At 40.4% G+C, this 19840-nt stretch overlaps 2 protein-coding genes across 3 annotated transcripts in view; one reads left to right on the top strand and one right to left on the bottom strand.

The window, feature by feature from the left end:
* TSGA10 (testis specific 10) overlaps positions 1-11785 on the bottom strand; it is a 43540-nt gene extending 31755 nt beyond the window's left edge. For both annotated transcript variants that reach the window (XM_075265185.1, XM_075265186.1), the window contains exons 1-5: positions 11684-11785; positions 8079-8294; positions 6378-6443; positions 5551-5701; positions 667-836 (exon numbers count right to left, since the gene is read on the bottom strand). In XM_075265185.1, the coding sequence (XP_075121286.1) occupies positions 667-836; positions 5551-5701; positions 6378-6443; positions 8079-8294; positions 11684-11737 (657 nt within the window). In that variant the 5' untranslated portion in view covers positions 11738-11785. The remainder of the gene's footprint in view (positions 1-666; positions 837-5550; positions 5702-6377; positions 6444-8078; positions 8295-11683) is intronic.
* A 3749-nt stretch (positions 11786-15534) lies between these two features.
* LIPT1 (lipoyltransferase 1) lies at positions 15535-17529 on the top strand. Its single transcript, XM_075262811.1, has 2 exons — positions 15535-15583; positions 16402-17529. The coding sequence occupies exons 1-2, from the start codon at positions 15539-15541 to the stop codon at positions 17527-17529; spliced, it is 1173 nt and encodes a 390-aa protein (XP_075118912.1). The 5' UTR covers positions 15535-15538.
* The last annotated feature ends 2311 nt before the right edge of the window (positions 17530-19840 follow it).

Genomic DNA, 19840 nt, shown 5'->3' with positions numbered 1-19840 from the left:
CACTTCGTAACGGCAACACGATAGGTCATTCCCCAACTATGGCGGTTACGGGTGGCCTTCACTTAAGCTATGTAGGTTGAGGTTCTGTACCATATTAGATGCATGGAGGAACTGGTGCAACAACTAATATTATGCAAGATGCAGTCAATTCCACCTGGATACCTTGGAACACATTTCGCTTTACTCAGGGCTTTGGTCTCTGAGTTTCTGAGGGCCTGTTGGCGTCTACTTGATGTCTAGGGGTTTACCAGGCTGTGGAACAGTTGCTGTATTCTTCCCCTTTCCCACCTTCCTATTCTTTATCTCTTTCTGCTTCTTCTCCCTCCTCTTCACTGGTGCACCTACATCACTTCCACCTGCCCCTTGGTTTTCCCCAAGTAACTAGCTTAGTGACTTTGCCACAGGTTATTGTAAGTTACTTGTAGGTTGATGCTCGCTCTTTGCCTCCCCCCTTCCCTCTATTGTCACTTAAAATAGCCACTTGCTCTGTATTCACTATTTGTCTATGCACTATTTTCTTGGACTTGTTTGTGCTTACCAATAAAAACTTATTGAACATAAAATAAAAGCTCATGTTTTGTATAAAAGTCTTTGTAAACAAATTTTTTGTTTTAGCTATAAATGTTTTTCAAAAATTATAGTAGGTTTCACAATAGCAATACTTACCCGACAAGGACTACGCTCTGGACTACTATGCTGGCCTCGAAGCATTTTTCTTAGACGTTCTGCTTCTTTCTTGTGATGATCCCTTTCTTCTTCCAGACTCTTTACAAACAAATCAAGTTTGGAAGGGGATGTTGCCTTTCCCTTTTCGTTCGCTAAAACACTCTTCTTCTCTAGTGAATTTAGAGGAAATACTAGCTTTAATTAATCCAACAAAAAATCTATTTAATATACTAAATGTTCTCTAATAGTTATTGAGCTGTATACTTATTTGTTGTTAGTTATCCCAATCACATATAAAGAAACATGTTTTTTCCAAAAAAGTTGTGATGCTGTGTAAAATGTAAAGAAAATAAGAATGCAATAATCTGTAAACCTGATATAACCATTTTTTATTTGCAATAGAACATAGGCTATTAAAAGTTAGGCTAGGTTCACACTTGCACCAGGCTTTCCGTCATTTGGGTCTACTGGGGTACCTGAATGACAGAGAGCGCATTGGCTAAAACAGAGGTTACCCGTGACCACCTGCCAACCCCATAGTCTGGCTAGTCCATCATAGGGGTCTGATGACTGTCCGTCATGTTTCTACCATTTTTATACTGTAACCAGCAGAGAGAAAAGTCCTCCGAGCAGTCTCCTACTGAGACTCTGATGCAGATGTGAACTTAGCTTTAGACATTTTTAGATCATTTTTCAATTTAACTTGAGAAAAATAACTAATTTAGAAATTCATGGCAGCAATACGTCTCAAAAAAGTTGGCACAGGGTTAAGAAAAGGCTGGAATGAAAACTGGGGGGGGAGCAATGTTCAATTAAGTTACTTTGTGTGATTGTGTATAAAGAGCATGTTAGAGAGGCAAGGAAGCTAAGATGGTCAGAGGTTAACAATCTGTGAAGAACTGTGTCTAAAACTTGCAGAACAATTTCAGAAAGATACTCCTCAACGTAAAATAGCGAATACTTTGAATATCCTACCATCTATAATATAATATCAAAAGATTTTGAGAATCTGGAGAAATCCATGTGCAGAAGGACAACAGTCAATTTTGGATGTCCATGATCTGCTGGCCATCAGACAGCACTGCATTACAAATAGGCATGAATTCGTAATGCAAATTACTGCATGCCTCAGGAACACTGTCTGTGAACACTATTCGAAATGTTATCCCCAAATGCAGGTGACCGCTGTATTTTACAAACAAGAAGGCATATATCAACATAGATCTAGAAACACTGCTGTATTCTCTGGCCCAAGTTCATCTAAAATGGACTGAGGCAAAATATAAACTGTTCTGTGCTCAGATAAATCCAAATGTGAAACTCTCTATGGAAAACAATAGCCCAAGAGGATTGGGACCATCCAGCTTGTTATCAGCACACAGTATAAAACCTGCATCTCTGATGGTATGGGGTTGCATTAGTGCCTATGGCAAAGGCAGTGTACTCATCTTGAAAGGCACTATCAATGCTGGCAGTATATGGAGTTTTAAGAACATATGCTCTATCCAGACAACGTCTATTTCAGGGAAGGCCTTGCATTTTTCAGCAAGTCAATGCTAAACCACCTACTGCATTCATCACACCAGTATGGCATCACAGAAGAAGAGTCCAGTTGCAGAACTGGCCTGCCTAGAGTCCAGACCTTTTACCAGCTAAATTCCTACATCAGACAAGAACTACTGTAAGTGGCGTCCTCACTTCCCAGATGTTTACAGACTTCTGTAAAAAGAAGAGGGGATGCTACACAATGGTGGACAAAACCCTGTTCCAATTTTCTTGAGATAAAATTGTATCTCAATTGATAAAAATGTATCAATGAATTGGAACTGTACTACTACACTGTAATCTCCAGTAGTACTATATTTCCATGGTAGTGAATGTAAGCGCACTGGCGCTCCATTCACACGAAGGCTTAGGGTGCGTTAAAAAAAAGCGTCCTATTGATTTCAATTGGTGGCTTTTTTTTCAGCGCTGAATCTGACGCGGATTCCAGACCAGATTCAGCGCCATTTTTGTTTGCGTGAATTCACCCTTAAGGAGGACTTTTGGTTCTCCTCATCGCTGGGACACCCAGTAGATGAATTCCCAGTGATCAAATGCCTATGTCTTGTGGATAGTTAGAGGGGTATTCCCATGTACATAATCATATCTATATTTGTAGATAATTAAAAGTTAAACATTTTTGCAAATATAAGTAATTAAAAATTCTGCAAAGTTTCAAAGATTTTCTGTAATTATCTTAGTGATGACAGTCTGTTGTCTTGATCGGTTGCCAAGGTTTATGACCATTAATGCAGAAACCTTCTATGGTCTGGGACTTGTCAGGAACCCAGCCATGATTTTCTTATTGTAGCTGTGTTATCAGGGGGACACGACATGTATCAGAAGATATCCCGGCCACAAAAAGGAAATCATGGCTTTTAGAAAGTTCCTGCAATCATGGTCGTATCCACTAGCAACCGATCAAGAAAACAGACTGTGACCACAAGGTATTTAGAGAAAATCTTTAAAACTCTGCAAAATGTTTAATTACATATACTTGCAAAAATGTTTAACTTTTAATTGTCTACAAATAAAAAATAAAAAATAAACTATGTACATGGGAATACCCCTTTAAGTGTCCTTAACAATACAACCCCTTTAATGACTGTTAGTTACATTTGAAATACATATATATAGTAAAAATTGAAACAAGCAACACAATAACAACACATATGCACTGTGTGAATACAGTCCAATAAAGCTTACTTTTGTTACGATATTTCCATCACATCATGTTGATGGTAAGAATAGCACAGTTTGCATCACTACTTTAAGCAACAAAAATTACAGAAGCCTAAAAAAAGAGCTGATATTTCAATCTTGACTTTGTGAATGAAGACACTGAAACCATGGCTCCGTTATGAAGGGAAATCTGAACAAATTAATAATAGAGGAACAATTTCTTGCCACAATATCGTAACATTTACAATTGAATCACTAATAAAGGTATAGTCTCCAAGGTATGATGGTGTTGTAATAGCTTGTATGTACTTCATCATATGCACCTGCATAAATGCCCAAGTGGATACAAGATCAAATTGTGAAATCCCCCGGCAGTATTGCAGCTATAAGTATGTATACGCTGCAACAGTACTTACTTACACAATGTGGGGCTTTAGCCTAAAAGGATTTACTGGCCACAAATGGAGTTTTCATACTGATGACCGATCTATGGGATAGGTCAAATGTATGTGATCTGTGTGGCTCTGATACCTATCTGCCTACCACTTGCTGTTAGTTCTAATTGCTAGAAGCCTCCTCTCTAATTCCTGAGTATTTCCCTACCTAGTCACTAACCAGCTGGTAGGGACATGCCAGGGAAGGAGAGTGGGGTATATAGAGATTAGCACTTACAGCAAGTAATAGACAGGGGAAAGTGGTATAAACATTAAATTAGATGTAAAAAGCCCAACAATGTACTGACTGCATGTTACAGCTATCCTTATTTACCGTGTACAGTACACACCGAATACAGACACTCTTTAGCAATGTTCATTTAGAGTGTTGCTGTTTTTTTCAATAAAAGGACCCCAAACCCCTTAGATTTCACTTGTAGGCTAAGGCCCCACTGGGCGGAAACGCAGCAAAAAAAAAATGAAGCGTAAAAAACCGCAGAGAAAATGCGTTGATTTCTGTTGCAGAAAAAAATGCGCATGTACATGCGTTTTTCTTCAATTTTTTTTCAGTTTTGTGCTGCGGAAATTCATATGAGTTTTCTGTTTAGTTTTTCATTGCGTTTTTGCTCGAGTTTCTCATGTGCAATAAAGGTAATTGAAAGTCTATGTTGAAAACAGTCACAGTTTTGAAAATCAAGGCATGTCAATTATACCTACGGAAACGCCTGCGGCTTTCCCATAGATATAATTGTAACAGAGAGTTCGCGGAGTAAAACTCTGCAAACTTTCTGTTCAAAGCACTGTGGGCGGTTAGCACGGCGGTTCCTGTCCATGGGGCCTTAGCCTCAACCAAGCAAAACAGTGAGTTTTTGTCTGAGGATTTTGATGCTTTTCTGCAGCGTTTCTGCGGAGTTTCCGCAACACATTTATCATGCTGCGTTTTTGCTGCGGTTTTCACACTTTCCATAGAAATCTAGGGAGGGAAAAACTCAGCGTTTCTGCAACTATAAGGCCGGGGCCCCACAGACCGGAAACGCCGCGATATGCCTGCAGCGGAGACGCTGCGGGAAAAATCGCAGTGTTGTACAGTGCAGACAAAGTGGATGGGATTCAAGCAAATCCCATCCCCACTTTGAGGAAAAACTCGCAGCGCGGACATGCTGCAATTTGCAAAGCCGTTGCAGCTTTGCAAATCGAAGCATGTCAATTATATCTACGGAGACGCCGGCGGCTTTCCCGTAGATATAATGTTAAGAGAAAGTCCGCAGAGGAAAACTCTGAACTTTCTCTTAAAAGCGCTACGGAAAGAACCACAATGCGTTCACACAGCAGTTCTTCCCGCAGCGCTTTAGTGCTGGGCCTTAGCCTAATTGACATGCTGCGTTTTTCAAAAAAGCGAAGGTTTTTGAAAAACGCAGCTTTTCCGCTGCGTTTTTTTTTCGCAGTGTGGGGCTAGGATTAGACAAAATTGCATACACTGTGCTGGTACTGTAAAACGCAGCGGGTTTTTTTCCGCTGCATTTCCGCAATGCCCAAAAACGCTTCGCTTCTGACCAGTGGGGCCTTACACATTTATATAAAAAAAGTTGAAACAACCATTATGCTTTAAGATTAAAAATGTTGTATAGAAATAATTGAGCATGGACCATCATTGGGATCATCTATTATGATTTCATAACTCAGATAACAAACATAGCAAATAATAATAATAATAATAATAAAATACCAGCTTTCTCAAATTTTTCCACTTTCTTGTTGAGTCTGTTGTTGTCTTCTTGAAGCTGATTTAAAAGTAGATTTAAGGCCCTGGTTTCCTGCTTCTTCTCTTCCAGTTCATTTGCAGCTTTTCCTAATTGTTCTTTGGCAATGTTAGCATCCTGATTAAAGAAAAACAGCATTTTTACTGTATATTCTATATTTACCACAGTAGACATATAACACTATGACACACATTCAAGAATGCAGTAACATTCAGTGATATGCACTAGCTCCATATCCTGTAATGACATAATCAGCTTTTTAACTGCTGATCTGTCTGCAACTACAATTTCTGCCCCTTTACACTGGGAGCATGTAAGAGTTTTCCTCTGCAGACTTTCTGCTTCAATTATACCTATAGGGAATATAGGGCAGTTTCCAAAAGCGTGTCAGTTTTGGAAATTGCAGCATTTCTGCTGCACATATTTTTCTGCAATGTGTGGATGGGATTCACTAGAAACTTTTCAGGGACCGTAAAAAGCCGCAGTTTTGCAGCGGAAAGCCCCAACCATTGCAGAAGCAGGACTGCAAAATCCTGGACAGGCAGAGGACCTGTTCATTTATATGGTTATGCAAGGGACTTAGTTTACGCATAATCTTACAGGGGCCATATCTTTTGAACAGGTGGATGGATTAAAAAAAAATAAAAATTCAGGAGCACATTGATAATCAAATGAAGTATGGCATTTATTATTTTGTATTTGGTAACAGATCCTTTTGATGTACGATACCAAAAATTACTATACAATCATAAGTTCACATTCACATATGATTATAACTAATACTATTACTCACCGATTTTAGATTTTTTACTGTAGCCTCCAAATTATCAATGGTTTTCTGTTGTTGTATTACTTCCTTCTGAAAGTACAAATGTATTTCACATTAATAAAACTACATTCCCCATCAGAAGTGGTAGAGGAATTGAATTCCTATAGGGACATGCTCTACACCTTGGGGGAGATTTAACATGAAATTATTTTTTTAAGCTAAGGTCCAACGTAGCAAAATGCAGCAAAAAAAAAAAAAAAAAAAAAAAAAAACGCCACGCGTTTTTTTCCGCAGCATTTTTCATTGCTATTTGTACAATTTTGTTTGTCTAGATGGTGTTCAAAATTGTTGCAAACGCAATTTTTTACTTTATTATTCCAGTTTTCTGACTAAAGCTGGTTAAAATATCTCCACTCTAAGGGTATGTTCACACGGCGGAAAATAGATTCCACGTGTGAACATACCGCGCGGGTACCCGTGACAGAATACCAATGCAGTACACCAGCATCCCGTCGGATTAGACCTGAATGAACGGGCCTAATCAGGAGGGAGTCTCGCACCAGTCAGCCGCGGAATACGTGGCAAGATAGGTCTTCTTTTTTATGCTACTAACTAGCAGAAAAAAAGAAGCATGCGGCTCCCATTGAAGTCAATGGTAGCCATTTTGGTAGGCGGATTTTGAGGCAAATTCACTGCCAAAAAACCCCGTGTGAACGCAGCCTTAGGAATATAAGCTGTAATGACACAAACAACTCTCAAGCCTGAGTGACCACCGTTTTTTTTTTATTAATGCCTTAAAAATGTATTCATATGAATCGGGCTATTCACATGATTGAGGTTTTTTCTTTTTTTTTTAGGTATAATTGACTTGCTGCAACAGTTTTGGAAATCACAGCGTGTCCACTGCGCATAACTTTTCCGCAAAGGGGGATGGGATTTGTATTTGAATCTCATCCACTTTGCTTTGACATGAAAACCGTGGTGTTTATGCCACGTCGGGCCCCAGCCTTAAGGGTAAGGCCCCAAGGGATGTCCCGCAGCAATAAATCGTTGCAGGAAAAACCGCAGTGGCAATGCATCACGGTTCTTCCCGCAGCGCTTTAAACAGAAAGTTCACAAAGTTTTCCTCCGCAGACTTTCTGTTACAACTATTGCTCAGGAGAAACCGCCAGTGTTTCCGTAGATATAATTAACATGCTGCGATTTCCAAAACCGCACGGTTTTGGAAAACATGGCGTGTCTGCACCACTGTTTTCGCTAGAATCTCATCCACTTTGCCTGTACTGTAAAATGCTGCGATTTTTCCCGTGGCGTTTCTGAAATGGGCAAATCGCGGCGTTTCTGATCCATGGGGCCCCGGCCTAAAAGAGATTTCAGCTACCCTCCTGTCTCGTCTTCCCTCCACTTACTGGTTTTCCGTTCAGTCCAGCAGTGTGCTAGTACTTGTAACCTGTAGTTATCTCTGGATATACATATCAAGGAGCTAGAGATAAGAAAGGTACTGGTCAAGTAACTTTCTTAAGCACTGTAACCTAGGCAACCAGCTGTAAACACAAAAGCTTTTTTGTTCACTGCTTTCATCTTAAAAACATGGGACACCTGAAGGACCCCATTATAGTTAATAGGGGCGTGGATCTCTATGTCACTGATATTTTAGCAGTCCAGTTGATGATGTAAGTGTGAATCTGGCATCAGAGAGCCTGAAAGAATTACTGAAATGGATACCTTTGTTTGTTCGAGCTCTTGTTCAGCAATATTTAGAGTCTGTTCCTTCTCTTTCTCAAGTTGCTCTGCTAGTTTGTCGATCTCTGTCAGTTCTTCACAGAGTTGCTCATTTTTTCGAGTCAAGATATCAACTTCATTGCTCACAGCCTCTTTATTTTCTGTAAGATGTACAATGTGCTGTTCTAGGGTCCGATTTGCGGCCTGCAGTTCATCGATCTAATGGTAAAGCAACAGGTTAAAAGACACAACAATTGTACAACGCAAATATCTCTATAGAAAGGGTTAATTACAGTACGTGTACATACAGACACTGAGTAAGGACTGGTGCAAAGGAGAAGGGAGCAGTTAGACATGGCAGCCAATCACATTGCTACTTTCATTAGTCTTGTTTAGTAAAATGAAAGCTGATATCAGATTGGTTGCTACAGTCATCAGCTTTAGTCTTACTTTGGGTCTCAGGCTGGTTCACATCTGCATTCAGTATTCCGTTCAGGGAGTAGCTTGGGAACCCCCCAAATAGAATATCGAATGCATTGACAAGAGGTGAGCATTGAAAGCACACACACCCAATAGACTACGGGGTCTGTGTGTTTTCTGTGCAGTGTCCGCACAGAACATGTGGAGAGGAAAGTACTTCATAAACTACTTTTCTTTCCACATGATTCGTGTGGACACCGTGTGGAAAACACACAGACCCCATTATAATCTATGGGGTCCAGGTGCTTTCATAATTCCTCAAGCGGACTCCCCGAACGGAATATCATTATGCATATTTAACCTAATGGATATTTGTATCTAAATGTCCTAATATTTTGTACTCTGTAAAATATGCTGCTACAAGTATGGGTCATTTTAATGGGCACCATGTATGCATCCTTTTACCCATAGTGGTTCTGCAGAGGAAGTGAACACTTGCTGCTGGGTTCCCCCATAAATTACAGATGACCACTGAGAACAGCCTATGATGAGCTCCTTACTGGCGGCTCCTTCTAAGGAAAGATACAGAACTCCTTTACTTTCAATACAAATCAACACTAACACTGGGAATAATTATGTTAGGGAAAATGATTATAAAGCATTTATAATGTGATCATTTTATAATGTTATCAAGTTTTAGAGATGTGTTGGAGAAATTATCTACTATCTATTATCTAGAATACCTCCACTTTTGTGGAAGAATAGAGACACCGTATGTGTGCACCTTATTTGTAAGCAGCATCTTTACCATTTCTCTAAGATATAGCTTTTATTTACTACTATTAAAACTATCTCTGGTGAAAATAGTGATTTAAAAACCCAACTTCAGGGGTGCATGGGGCTGTGCACCCCTTGGGACACAAGTGATAGTGAAATGTGTCAGGGGGGCTGTACTTTAAGTTTTAAAATCAGTAACTTATCACCCATTCTTATAAGTAAACAGATATTTCATAGTGAATTATATAGGAAACACTTGCGAAATTATATTGAAAATCTGATAGTGTAGGTTAAGAAAATTATCTTAAGTAAGAGCAAAAGTATTAGAGATGGCTACACATTTGTGAAATCCAGCATGAATACTAGATATTGAGATACTCTGTATTTAACTAGTGATATCTCAGTTTTTTATAGTTAGATGTTAAATCTTGGAACTTCATCTTTCTTATGATACAGAACCATTTTTCCAGGTGGTAAAAAAACGAAGATACAACCATTTGAAGGGACCATCCCCCGCTTTCGTAAATGTTTTAGCTCTATGTACTACATTGAGTATGTGTATGGACAGTCTCCTGGCATTGCTTAGCTAGAACACCGCTAGAAGGAACTTTACAGCCTATTACAAGGAAGTTTGATAGATTAATAAAGTATATTACATAAATGTTCACCACACTGCCCCTGACACAATAGCAAAAAAAAAAGTAAATGAATTATTATTTACTACTAAGCAACTTGTTACTGTTCTCAGTAAACACAGCTGATGTGTTCATATTCGTATTCTTCATTTCTAATATCTTACTTTAAAAAGGTTGTCTAGGAATTACAGATCTTTGATAGGAGGCCGGGGAAGGTTAAAAAAGAAACAAAAAAAAACCTGTCCTTGGCGCTATTGTTTTCCCCACCACTGTCCAGTACAGTGACGCTTGGGGGCTTGTTCCTGTAGAAGTTCTCACCGCACTGAGGCAACCAGTGATGTCCTGTGTCCACTGACTGGCCTCAACAGTCACGTGCAATGAGAACTTGCACCAGAACAATTCCTTGGGCGCCAGTGGACCAGACAGTTTTGAGGGATACTGTAACGCCGGGGACAGGTGAGTATGGGGCTCTTCATCCAAACACGGCAAATTGAGTTAGTATCCATTCACATTGAGTATTTTGGTGTGGAATCCACGTCAGACTCTGCACGGAAAAAAGCCTCCTATTGACTTCAATGGGTTCTGTTTTCAACTCACAGAAAGAGGAACCCATTGAAGTTAATGGGAGGCTTTTTTCCCACGCGGATTCTGATGTGAATTCTGCGTCAGATCCCATGCACGGAAACTCCGTGCGAATGGACCCTTAATGCCAAAGAGCTCAATTTTTGTCTCATCTGACCACAGCACCTTCATCCGATCACTCTCAGAATCATCCAGTTTGATCAGATGAGACAAAAATTGAGCTCAACTCGCCGTATTTGGAGGAAGAGAAATCCTGCGACCCAAAGAACACCGTCCCCACTGTCAAGCATGGAGGTGGAAAAATTATGTTTTGGGGGTCTTTCGCTGCTAAGGGCACAGGACTAATTCACCATGTCAATGGGAGAATAGATGGAGCCATGTACCTTAAAATCCTGAGCGACAACCTTGTTCTCTTAGCCAGGACATTAAAAATGACAGCAGGACAATGACCCAAAACACACAGCCAAAGCAACAAAGGAGTGGCTCAGAAAGAAGCAAATTAAGGTCATGAAGTGGCCTAGCCAGTCTCCAGACCTTAATCCCATATATAGCGCCATCATATTCCGCCAGCGCTTTACAGATATTTCCATCACTGTTGCATATAGGGGTCACAATGTAATTCCCTATCAATATGTCTTGGAGTGTGGGAGGTAACCGGAGTACTCTGAGGAAATCCCCACAGACACAGAGAGAACATACTAACTCCATGCAGAGCTCGACTCCAGCACTACAAGGCATCAATGCTAACCAATGAGCCACCGTGTTGCCCTTGTTGGTGCTATATAAATAAAGCATTAATATTACTATTAATAACATGCCAGTTTGGAAATAAATCCGTTCAGCTATTATTAACCTGGGTAGTTAGTATAATTAGTAGCAAGTAAGCTTAACTGAAGTCACTGACACGCCTGGCTCCATGGTGACAAGGACTCAAGCCTTTCACAATAGGTGTCCCAGTAAAGCAGCAGACTTTATGAATGGCATACCTGAGCTGCGCAGCCACTTCCAGCACATGTATCTTTACTGGGTGGACTTTTTTGTACTATATATTGATTTTGATTGAGTTTTTGTCATAAATATGAATAAATGTCATTTCTTTCAGCAGAAGTTAAACTGTTAATGCTATCATTGTGCAATGGGACACTCAAGAAACATAATAGCATCTTATTAAAACACTTGAATTTGTATGAATACCTTTATCTGCAGCTCTGTGATTTTCTTGGCTCCCGCGCGGTTTTTACCTGCCATGGCTAATATGCCTCAGCCAGCACCAGCTCCTGTGTGTGAAGGTTGAAAGCAGTGCCTGCCCTCCTGCCTCTGCCCGCCTTCCTTTCTCAGTGCCCCTTCTCCCGCACTTTTTCCCTCCTCAGCCTTCCTCTGTTGTCACAGTAGTGGCTGTAGTAAACACATCTATAACATCCCCCACCCACAACAATTCCACTCTTGAAGCTTAGTTCCACCTTGACGCAGGCTTTACATAGTTACCAGTAATTGTACTGACAACTACTTTGCTGCCACCCTGTGTACAAGGACACTTGTTCCTGCTGCATAAGATTGATGTAGTACGTCTTTAGAACTGCAAAGAATATTATTTCCAAAACAATTTATTCCCGTTATTTCCAAACACATTTAATAAAGAATATTAATCTCCATTGCGGTTATTTACAGAAAATTTCAGAAAACGGCAAATGTATTTTTATTACAATACTGAAGAAATGCTATTTATGAAGTTTCTGAATATATGGAAAATACTATATCTCGCTTGTTGGCATCCCCAGACCTCTTATGGGGAGTGCTATGACTTTTATGTTAGCCATCAGTATAGGACATTATATCACGCAAATATACTTATTAACAAAAAAACTATTCACCAAGAAGGATTTGAAATCAAATGAAATTTTATATGTGTGAATGTAATGATTATATATTGTCATGTTCTGGGGTTGCTAGGTGGGGTGGCATAGACACACAAGTCCAGTTTCTTTAGTCCAAAACAAAGGTAGAGTTTTATTTTCACTCAAAAATATAATGCAGCAACAAAAGGAAACAATACAAAAATAAATACTAGAGTGAGCGAACACTGTTCGGATCAGCCGATCCGAACAGCACGCACCCATAGAAATGAATGGAAGCACCTGTGATGCTGACTTTGCCGGCGTCTGGCGTCACAGGTGCTTCCATTCATTTCTATGGGTGCGTGCTGTTCGGATCGGCTGATCCGAACAGTGTTTGTTCATCTCTAATAAATACCTGCCCAGCTAGGCTCTAACCAAACATAGAATAGGTTACCTCACCTAGAATAGCAGAAATCCAAAAGGCAGTAGAATCATTCAGAACACAGCTCCAAAAATATGACCTCTTTGTTGGCTCTTCTGCTGCTGGAGCTGACTTCTTAAGCTCCCTTGATGAGCAGATTCTCTGCAGCTGAGTCGCTGCCGGAACATCCCCAAAGTGTGAACTGGAGGGGGGGTGGAATGACAGGTCCCACTACCAACCTACCTGCCATTCCTAAAAATCCTGCCCAGTAACCGAAACTTTGAAATAACCCTCAGCAGACAATAGTTATCTGCTGAGAAACATTCTTTCTGGAGTTTTCTCATCTCACTCGCCTTAGTAGTCTGGGTGAGATGTACACTCCCTCCATTACTTTGCCGGTCATCGGCTTACAATATGTAAAGTGATTTCAATACTAGAGCCAAATGATACGTTCATTAGAGAAAATTGTAGAGTTAAAAGAAGGCTCTAGCATCTTGTTGGGACTCCTCAAACTTGGATACAAGATGAGATACAGTTGGACATGGAGCCACATACAGTTTCATACCTCCAAACTTTCAAAGGACTAAAATAGGGACAAAATGTATAAATTTACCCCCGTCCTCATTCAATTGGACTCTGCCCATCCCCATCCATTTTGCCTTGTGCCCCCACACAGTATAATGCCCCTACAGTTACCATGGCATGGTATGTCATTACAATTGTGTGTGTATATATATATATATATATATATACTGTATATACACATTATATATATATATATATATATATATATATATATATATATACACATTATAATATCCAACTTCAGCTCTCTTATTCAGCAACAGGAAGATGAACGACGGACATGCACAGTCAGCACTTTTGGATGAAGACAGTACAGAGCCTAAATAGCATATCATCCACCAATGCTAACAGTATTGATTGCTCAGAAATAGTGAGAGCTAGAGCAAAAAATCCTACTGTGCCAGAATCAGTGGAGTAGCAGCTATTAAAGGGAGTATATCATTAAAAAAAAAACACATTTTAAACTAAAATCACGTAGAAATAGTCCTTATAAAGGCTATTCATCTCTTATTTTTATCTTGAAGGTCCGCGCTGCCATTTTTAAATTTTTCTTCATTGTGCTCAGAAAGCACAGGTGGCATTCCTCCTGTGCTCTGAGCACAGTGTTGTCATCCATTCCAGCGCCGCTTTTCTTTTTCTTCTTTTGCTCCGTCTACCTCTTCTTCTTACAGAAGACCACCACAAAATGGCCAATGGAACAGCCAACTGCACATGTCCATTGGCCATTTTGTGCTGCTGTCCCCTAAGAAGAGAGGAGAATGGTGGCGCTGGAATGGATGACAACGCTGTGCTCAGAGCACAGGTAGAATGCCACCTGTGCTTTCTGAGCACAATGAAGAATGAAGAAAAATTGTCATGGGAAATGTCATTTTTAGTTAAGCACATCCTTGTGTGCACTGTCTGCTCTATGTGTATGTATAGCAGAGGCTGCTGTGCTGATGACTCGTCTCTGCTGTGCATATACATAGAGTAGACAGCACACACAGACACTTCCGGTGCATGGTCTAAGCTCTTCAGCATATGAATAAAAACAGACTTATTCAAAATCTACTGAGGCAATTTACATACTAAAGGTATGCGTGGAATAGCCTTTCTAAAGGCTATGCAAGGATGTGCTTATCTAAAAATGACATTTCCCAATGATAGAGCCCCTTTAAAGGAATTCTATCATTAAATTAGCCTCAAGAAAGGCTATTTTTCTCCACGCTGCTGTTTGGTTGAAATCCTGGTTTTCTCTGGTATGCAAATGAGTTCTCTCGCAGCACTGGGGACGGGCCCCAGCGCTCAAACAGCACTGGGGGCGACCCCAATGCTGCAAGAGAACTCTCCTCCATCTTCTTCAGGAACGGCCTCTCTGTGCGTCTTCTTCCAGAGCTGGGTTTCAACCTTCTAGGTCTCCAGCATAGCAGACTACGCATGCCCGCGGCCACAAGAAAATGGTCGCTTACTGTGTAAGTGGCCATTTTTCTTGTTGCCGTGGAAAATGGCAGTCTGCTCTGCCCAAGGCCTAGAAGACTGAAACCCAGCTCCGGAAGAAGACGCACAGAGAGGCCGATGCTGAACTCATTTGCATACAGACGAAAACCGGGATTTCAACTGAATGGCAGCGCGGAGAAGACATCTAAAGGTAGGAGAAGAATAGCTTTTCTTATGGTTATTCCTACATATTATGGAGAAAAAAAGCATTTTAATGGTAGAATCCCTTTAAAACATGTTTTTTTTAATGATAGAAACCCTTTAAATAATGTAAGAGCTGAACTCAAATGGTTATGTCTACAAAGATTCCAGAGAAACCAGCCGATGTAAAGGAATCTAACTCCAGGCTTCAGTCTTATTCTAGGTTCACACTCGGGGTTCGGGTCTTCAGGTCCGCCATAAGTATATGTGTGTTCTCACCCCTGGCACGTACATACTTTTCTATAGAGACCTGACCACAACCAGGAGTTGTTGAAGAATAGTGTGTGACATTGACATGCTTCCCACCGCACAGCACTGAGGCTTCCTCACACACCAGCACATCTTTACACGGACACACAATCCCATACAAATAATCAAATGAAACCACGTGACTTGTCTCCAGCAGCACAGCCGTGAGCCTGACTCCTCCCACACACAGACTGGTCACATGGTCTTGACATCACCAAAGGTCCTTTAGCGAATTAGGTTCTAACCTCTACCGTACAACTCTACAGACGTGAAGAACTGCGCATGTGCAGTAAAGTCCTAGCGTGGACGGATGACAGAACTTGTAAGGTAATAGTGCGGTCTGGTGATACTAATGACTACAGTGCGTATAACAGCTCATCTTCATAGCAAGCCTGAATTACTAGCATATACAAAGGATAGAGCATGCTGTTCTCGCTGCCGCTGTGCGTGAATGCTAATAAAGACTTCCAGAGCAGTGTGTCGACAGCCACCACTAGGGAGAGTTAGCTGCACACGTTCTGATATTGCATCATGTGGCTATGTGTATAGAGAGCCCCCTAGTGGACTGTATCAGATTAGCATGTTTTTTTTTCTTCAAAATTTGCATATTGACAAAACATCAATATCAGCAATGGAGGCACTGATTCACATGGAGTATTTTGGCTCGTGATTTGGAACGTAGATGCCGCGGGAGCTTTTGCGGGCCGTATACGCTCCCATTGTTTTCAATGGGAACCGGTACCGTATACGCGGCGCTGTTTTGCGGCCGCCGCAAAATCACGGCAGCAAAATAGCGCCACATATACGGTAGCGGCTCCCATTGAAAACAATGGGAGCGTATACGGCCCGCAAAAGGTCCCGCGCCGTCTACGTACCACATTACGAACCAAAATACTGCGTGTGAACCCGGCCTTATATACAGTATATTCTGCAGTATAAAGGTTGTAGAAAGCCAGAGATACAGCTATTTGAAGTGACCTCTCTATTTGGCAATTGCTATAATTGTATCTACTAGCAATAAAGGATGAATACAGGGGAGGTTACTAACAACTCCCTAAACAGTTACATTTAACCACAATGAACACACATGTCCAGTGTTTATTCTCTAATGCTAACTTCAATTTTAATTTTCTCTATTTGTGCAGTGGAAAATGCTGTTCAGTCCATTAACCGTGAAGAGGATTTGTGGACCAGTTTTGTGTTACAGAACAGCTGCAAGTTTTGGAAATTTGGCAAGAGAAGGGCTCATTCTGCAGTCTGCTTCCAACAATGTATATGAGAATCTGGCTGTTGAAGACTGGATTCATGATCATATGGACTTAGAACAGAAAAATGTTCTGTTTCTCTGGAGGAATTCTCCATCGGTGGTGATCGGTCGACACCAGAATCCATGGAAAGAATGCAATCTTCATTTGATGAGGGAGAAAGGGATTGGCCTGGCAAGAAGAAGAAGCGGTGGTGGCACTGTATTTCATGATCTTGGAAATATCAACTTAACTTTTTTCACATCTAAGAAAAAATATGATAGAATGGAAAATCTACATTTGATTATTAGAGCTCTAAAATCATTGCAACCACATCTGGATGTGCAAGCTACAAAGCGATATGATCTCTTGTTAGATGGAAAGTACAAGATATCTGGGACCGCTGCAAAGCTTGGGAGGACTGTTGCGTACCACCATTGTACACTGTTGTGTAGTGCGGACAGCTTGCTCATACCTTTGGTGCTACAAAGTCCCTATGATGGTATACAAAGTAATGCCACACCTAGTGTGCCTTCACTGGTCAAAAACCTCTCCCAAGCCCATTCATCTCTAACATGTAATGTTGTTATGGATGCCGTCGCCAAAGAATATAGTTTTTTGTATGATAATAAACCAAATGTTCATGTAGTTGACCCATGTGATGAGACCTTTTTTCCGGGAATAATGCCAAAAAAAAAGGAACTGTGTACTTGGGACTGGATTTATGGAAAGACACCAAAATTTGATGTGCAGAAATCCTTTCAGATTTTGCATAAGAATATGGTAGTGGATGTTAATCTGAGTATGTCTATAAAAAATGGTTATATAGAGAGCTGCTCTATGGCACTGCCCAGTCACTGGCTGTCGGAGCAGCAGTCCTCTGAATTGCAGAATAGTTTGGTTGGCTGTAAATTCCGTCAAAGCGAGATAGTTTTCTTAGTGACTACTTTACTGAGGACTTACGCAGACAATGATGAGATGCACACAAAGTGGAACATTTTATGTGAAAAGTTGGTTTCAATAATGTGATGTGATGAATTTTATCTTATGTGTTTTAACTATATTTATAATAAAAAAAAGTTCAGAATTCTTCTTTTGTTACTACAACAAATTTTAGGCAGTGTTTCAGAATAAACAAAACCATGGCAGTTAAAATAACTAACAATATACATTTTAAAATGTCTTCAGGTTGGTTTATATTGAAATTAATTAAAGAAAAATTTTATTATACTAATACTAATATCAAACTAATACAGCAGTTGTCAGGTATTTAAATATGGCGGCTGCTCATCAGCCATAGCTGATCATGGGAATTAATCCCACTGATGCTTGTGTCAAAGCTGACCAAGGCGCCATTTTCCTGGTGGCGTATGGCTGCTACCTTTTTGGGGTGTATCACCTATCTCGGGAGTGAGATCCAGAGCCAGCAATCTGTTACAATGACAGCCGATAGCCTATCAAATGTTCCTAGGCTTGTTGATGTATATATTCTATTACAGGCTGCTCTATGCTCTGTTCATTCTCTAGTGGTCAGGCGCTGTCATTGCAGCTAACCTCCCGATGAAGTCAGAAAGAGGGGAGCTGCAGTAAGGATGCCCAACGGCTAAACAGCGGACGTAGTTTTCTGCTTCCATCCTTGTATTGTGTAAAGGACGGGTGCTGAAAGTGACTCCAGGTATTCGGCCCCCCACTGATCAGGTATCCTCAGGGTAGGCCATGAAAAAAAAATTAAGTTAGGATAACCCCTTTAACCCCTTCCTGACATCCACCATAATAGTTGCTGGTGGATTTCAGGTATTTAAGTATGGCCATAACTGCTGTATTATTATTGTATAAGTGCAGGCACTGATCGTGGCATTAACCCTCCTCCCCCCTTCCCAGCAACTCAGTTAGAACATGGTTGTTGCATTCTTATTACAATTTTCTAATAATATATTAAGAAATCATTCTTTGCAATGTAAATGATATAGTTTTAACATTAAAGTCATAATTATGGAAATAATGGGGGGGGGGGAATTTACCATCCCATTTAGGCCAGTTTTCTGGTATAAATGGGTGTAAATGTGGTGCTTCTTTGGTGCATGGTCCATTCTGCGCCCTTCTTACCATCTTGCCCCAAAAGTTAGCAGAGTGGGGCAGATGACAGAGTGGGGCATCTCAACCCAAAAAATTTACAGAATGCCAGTCTTAATAAAGTCCCTCCATTGTATCTAAAGAAGTCACCATCTGTCAATTTCACCTGGACATTATACTTCATCTATCATAGTTAACTTTGTATGTTTTTCACTAATAAGTATATATTTACAATATACAATACAGAACAGTATGCCACTTTTTACTGTAATAAATGTAGCAAACCTAATAGAAAAACAAAAAGTGAAACTCATCCTGCCAAAGCTGCCAGAAGCATGGTATAATATACTCATAGGCTTTTATTGTGCCGATATTTGTCAGATATGCATCACTTTGGCATTCAGGCTTAGATTTGGATATCCGTTTTTTTTTAGGTGAGCGCAGATTAAGGCTACTGTGAGTCCTATGGCAACTGTTGCAGCAAGAGGGATCTCCTTTCAGAACAAATGTCCTACTAGGCTTTGTAAAAAACTTGTAGAAATTAGTTCATACAACTTCAGTCAGACTATTTTTGGCTTCTTGAATGCATAGTAAACGTAGGTTCAGCTATTATGTGTCAAGGCCCAGTACACACTGTTCAGTATATATATAAACCACATAGTGTTAACCCTTAAGACATTAAAATGAGTCTGTTTAAACTCCTGAAAGTTAGAGGGCTGAAATCCATGCAGTTAATTTAGGTGTCCAAGATGCTAACTAAACTCTGTAATATCAAGTGAAAGATGGGAGGAAGGAGCAGGCAAGGGGGCAGGATTCTGAGTGCTGACCCTGTCTGCCTCTGATTGGAGTTAAAAGTCACGCCCACTTGCCTGTGCCTGCCTAACACCATCTACTTCACTTTAGAGAGTCTACTTAGCTTACCAGGACCCAAAACTAAATATGCTGATTGCTCAGGAACGGTGGGGACTAGAGAAAAAATTCCATCTGTGCTGGAGTCAGTGGAAAGACGTTTAGTATTAAAGGATTAAAAGAGTTCAAGTTGGTGGAGATGGTGAAAGGCCCCCTTTAAAGGGAATCTGTTAGCATAAACATCATAAACATATGGGGGAAATTTATCATACCTTGTATGCCAGTTTTCTGGCGTACAAAGCATTAAAAAGTTGCAATTGTTTGTGGGAGTTTTTCTCAAAAATAGTGACCTTTTATTCTTTTATGGTGTCATTTCCACTTTCTTGAGAGGGGGTCTGAGAAATAGTGGTTGCATGGG

This window comes from Leptodactylus fuscus, chromosome 2 (genome assembly GCF_031893055.1).
Source record: "Leptodactylus fuscus isolate aLepFus1 chromosome 2, aLepFus1.hap2, whole genome shotgun sequence".
In the NCBI taxonomy this organism is placed as follows: domain Eukaryota; kingdom Metazoa; phylum Chordata; class Amphibia; order Anura; family Leptodactylidae; genus Leptodactylus; species Leptodactylus fuscus.
The sequence above is the reverse complement of the archived record's forward strand: the minus strand, read 5'-3'. Positions and strand labels throughout refer to the sequence as shown.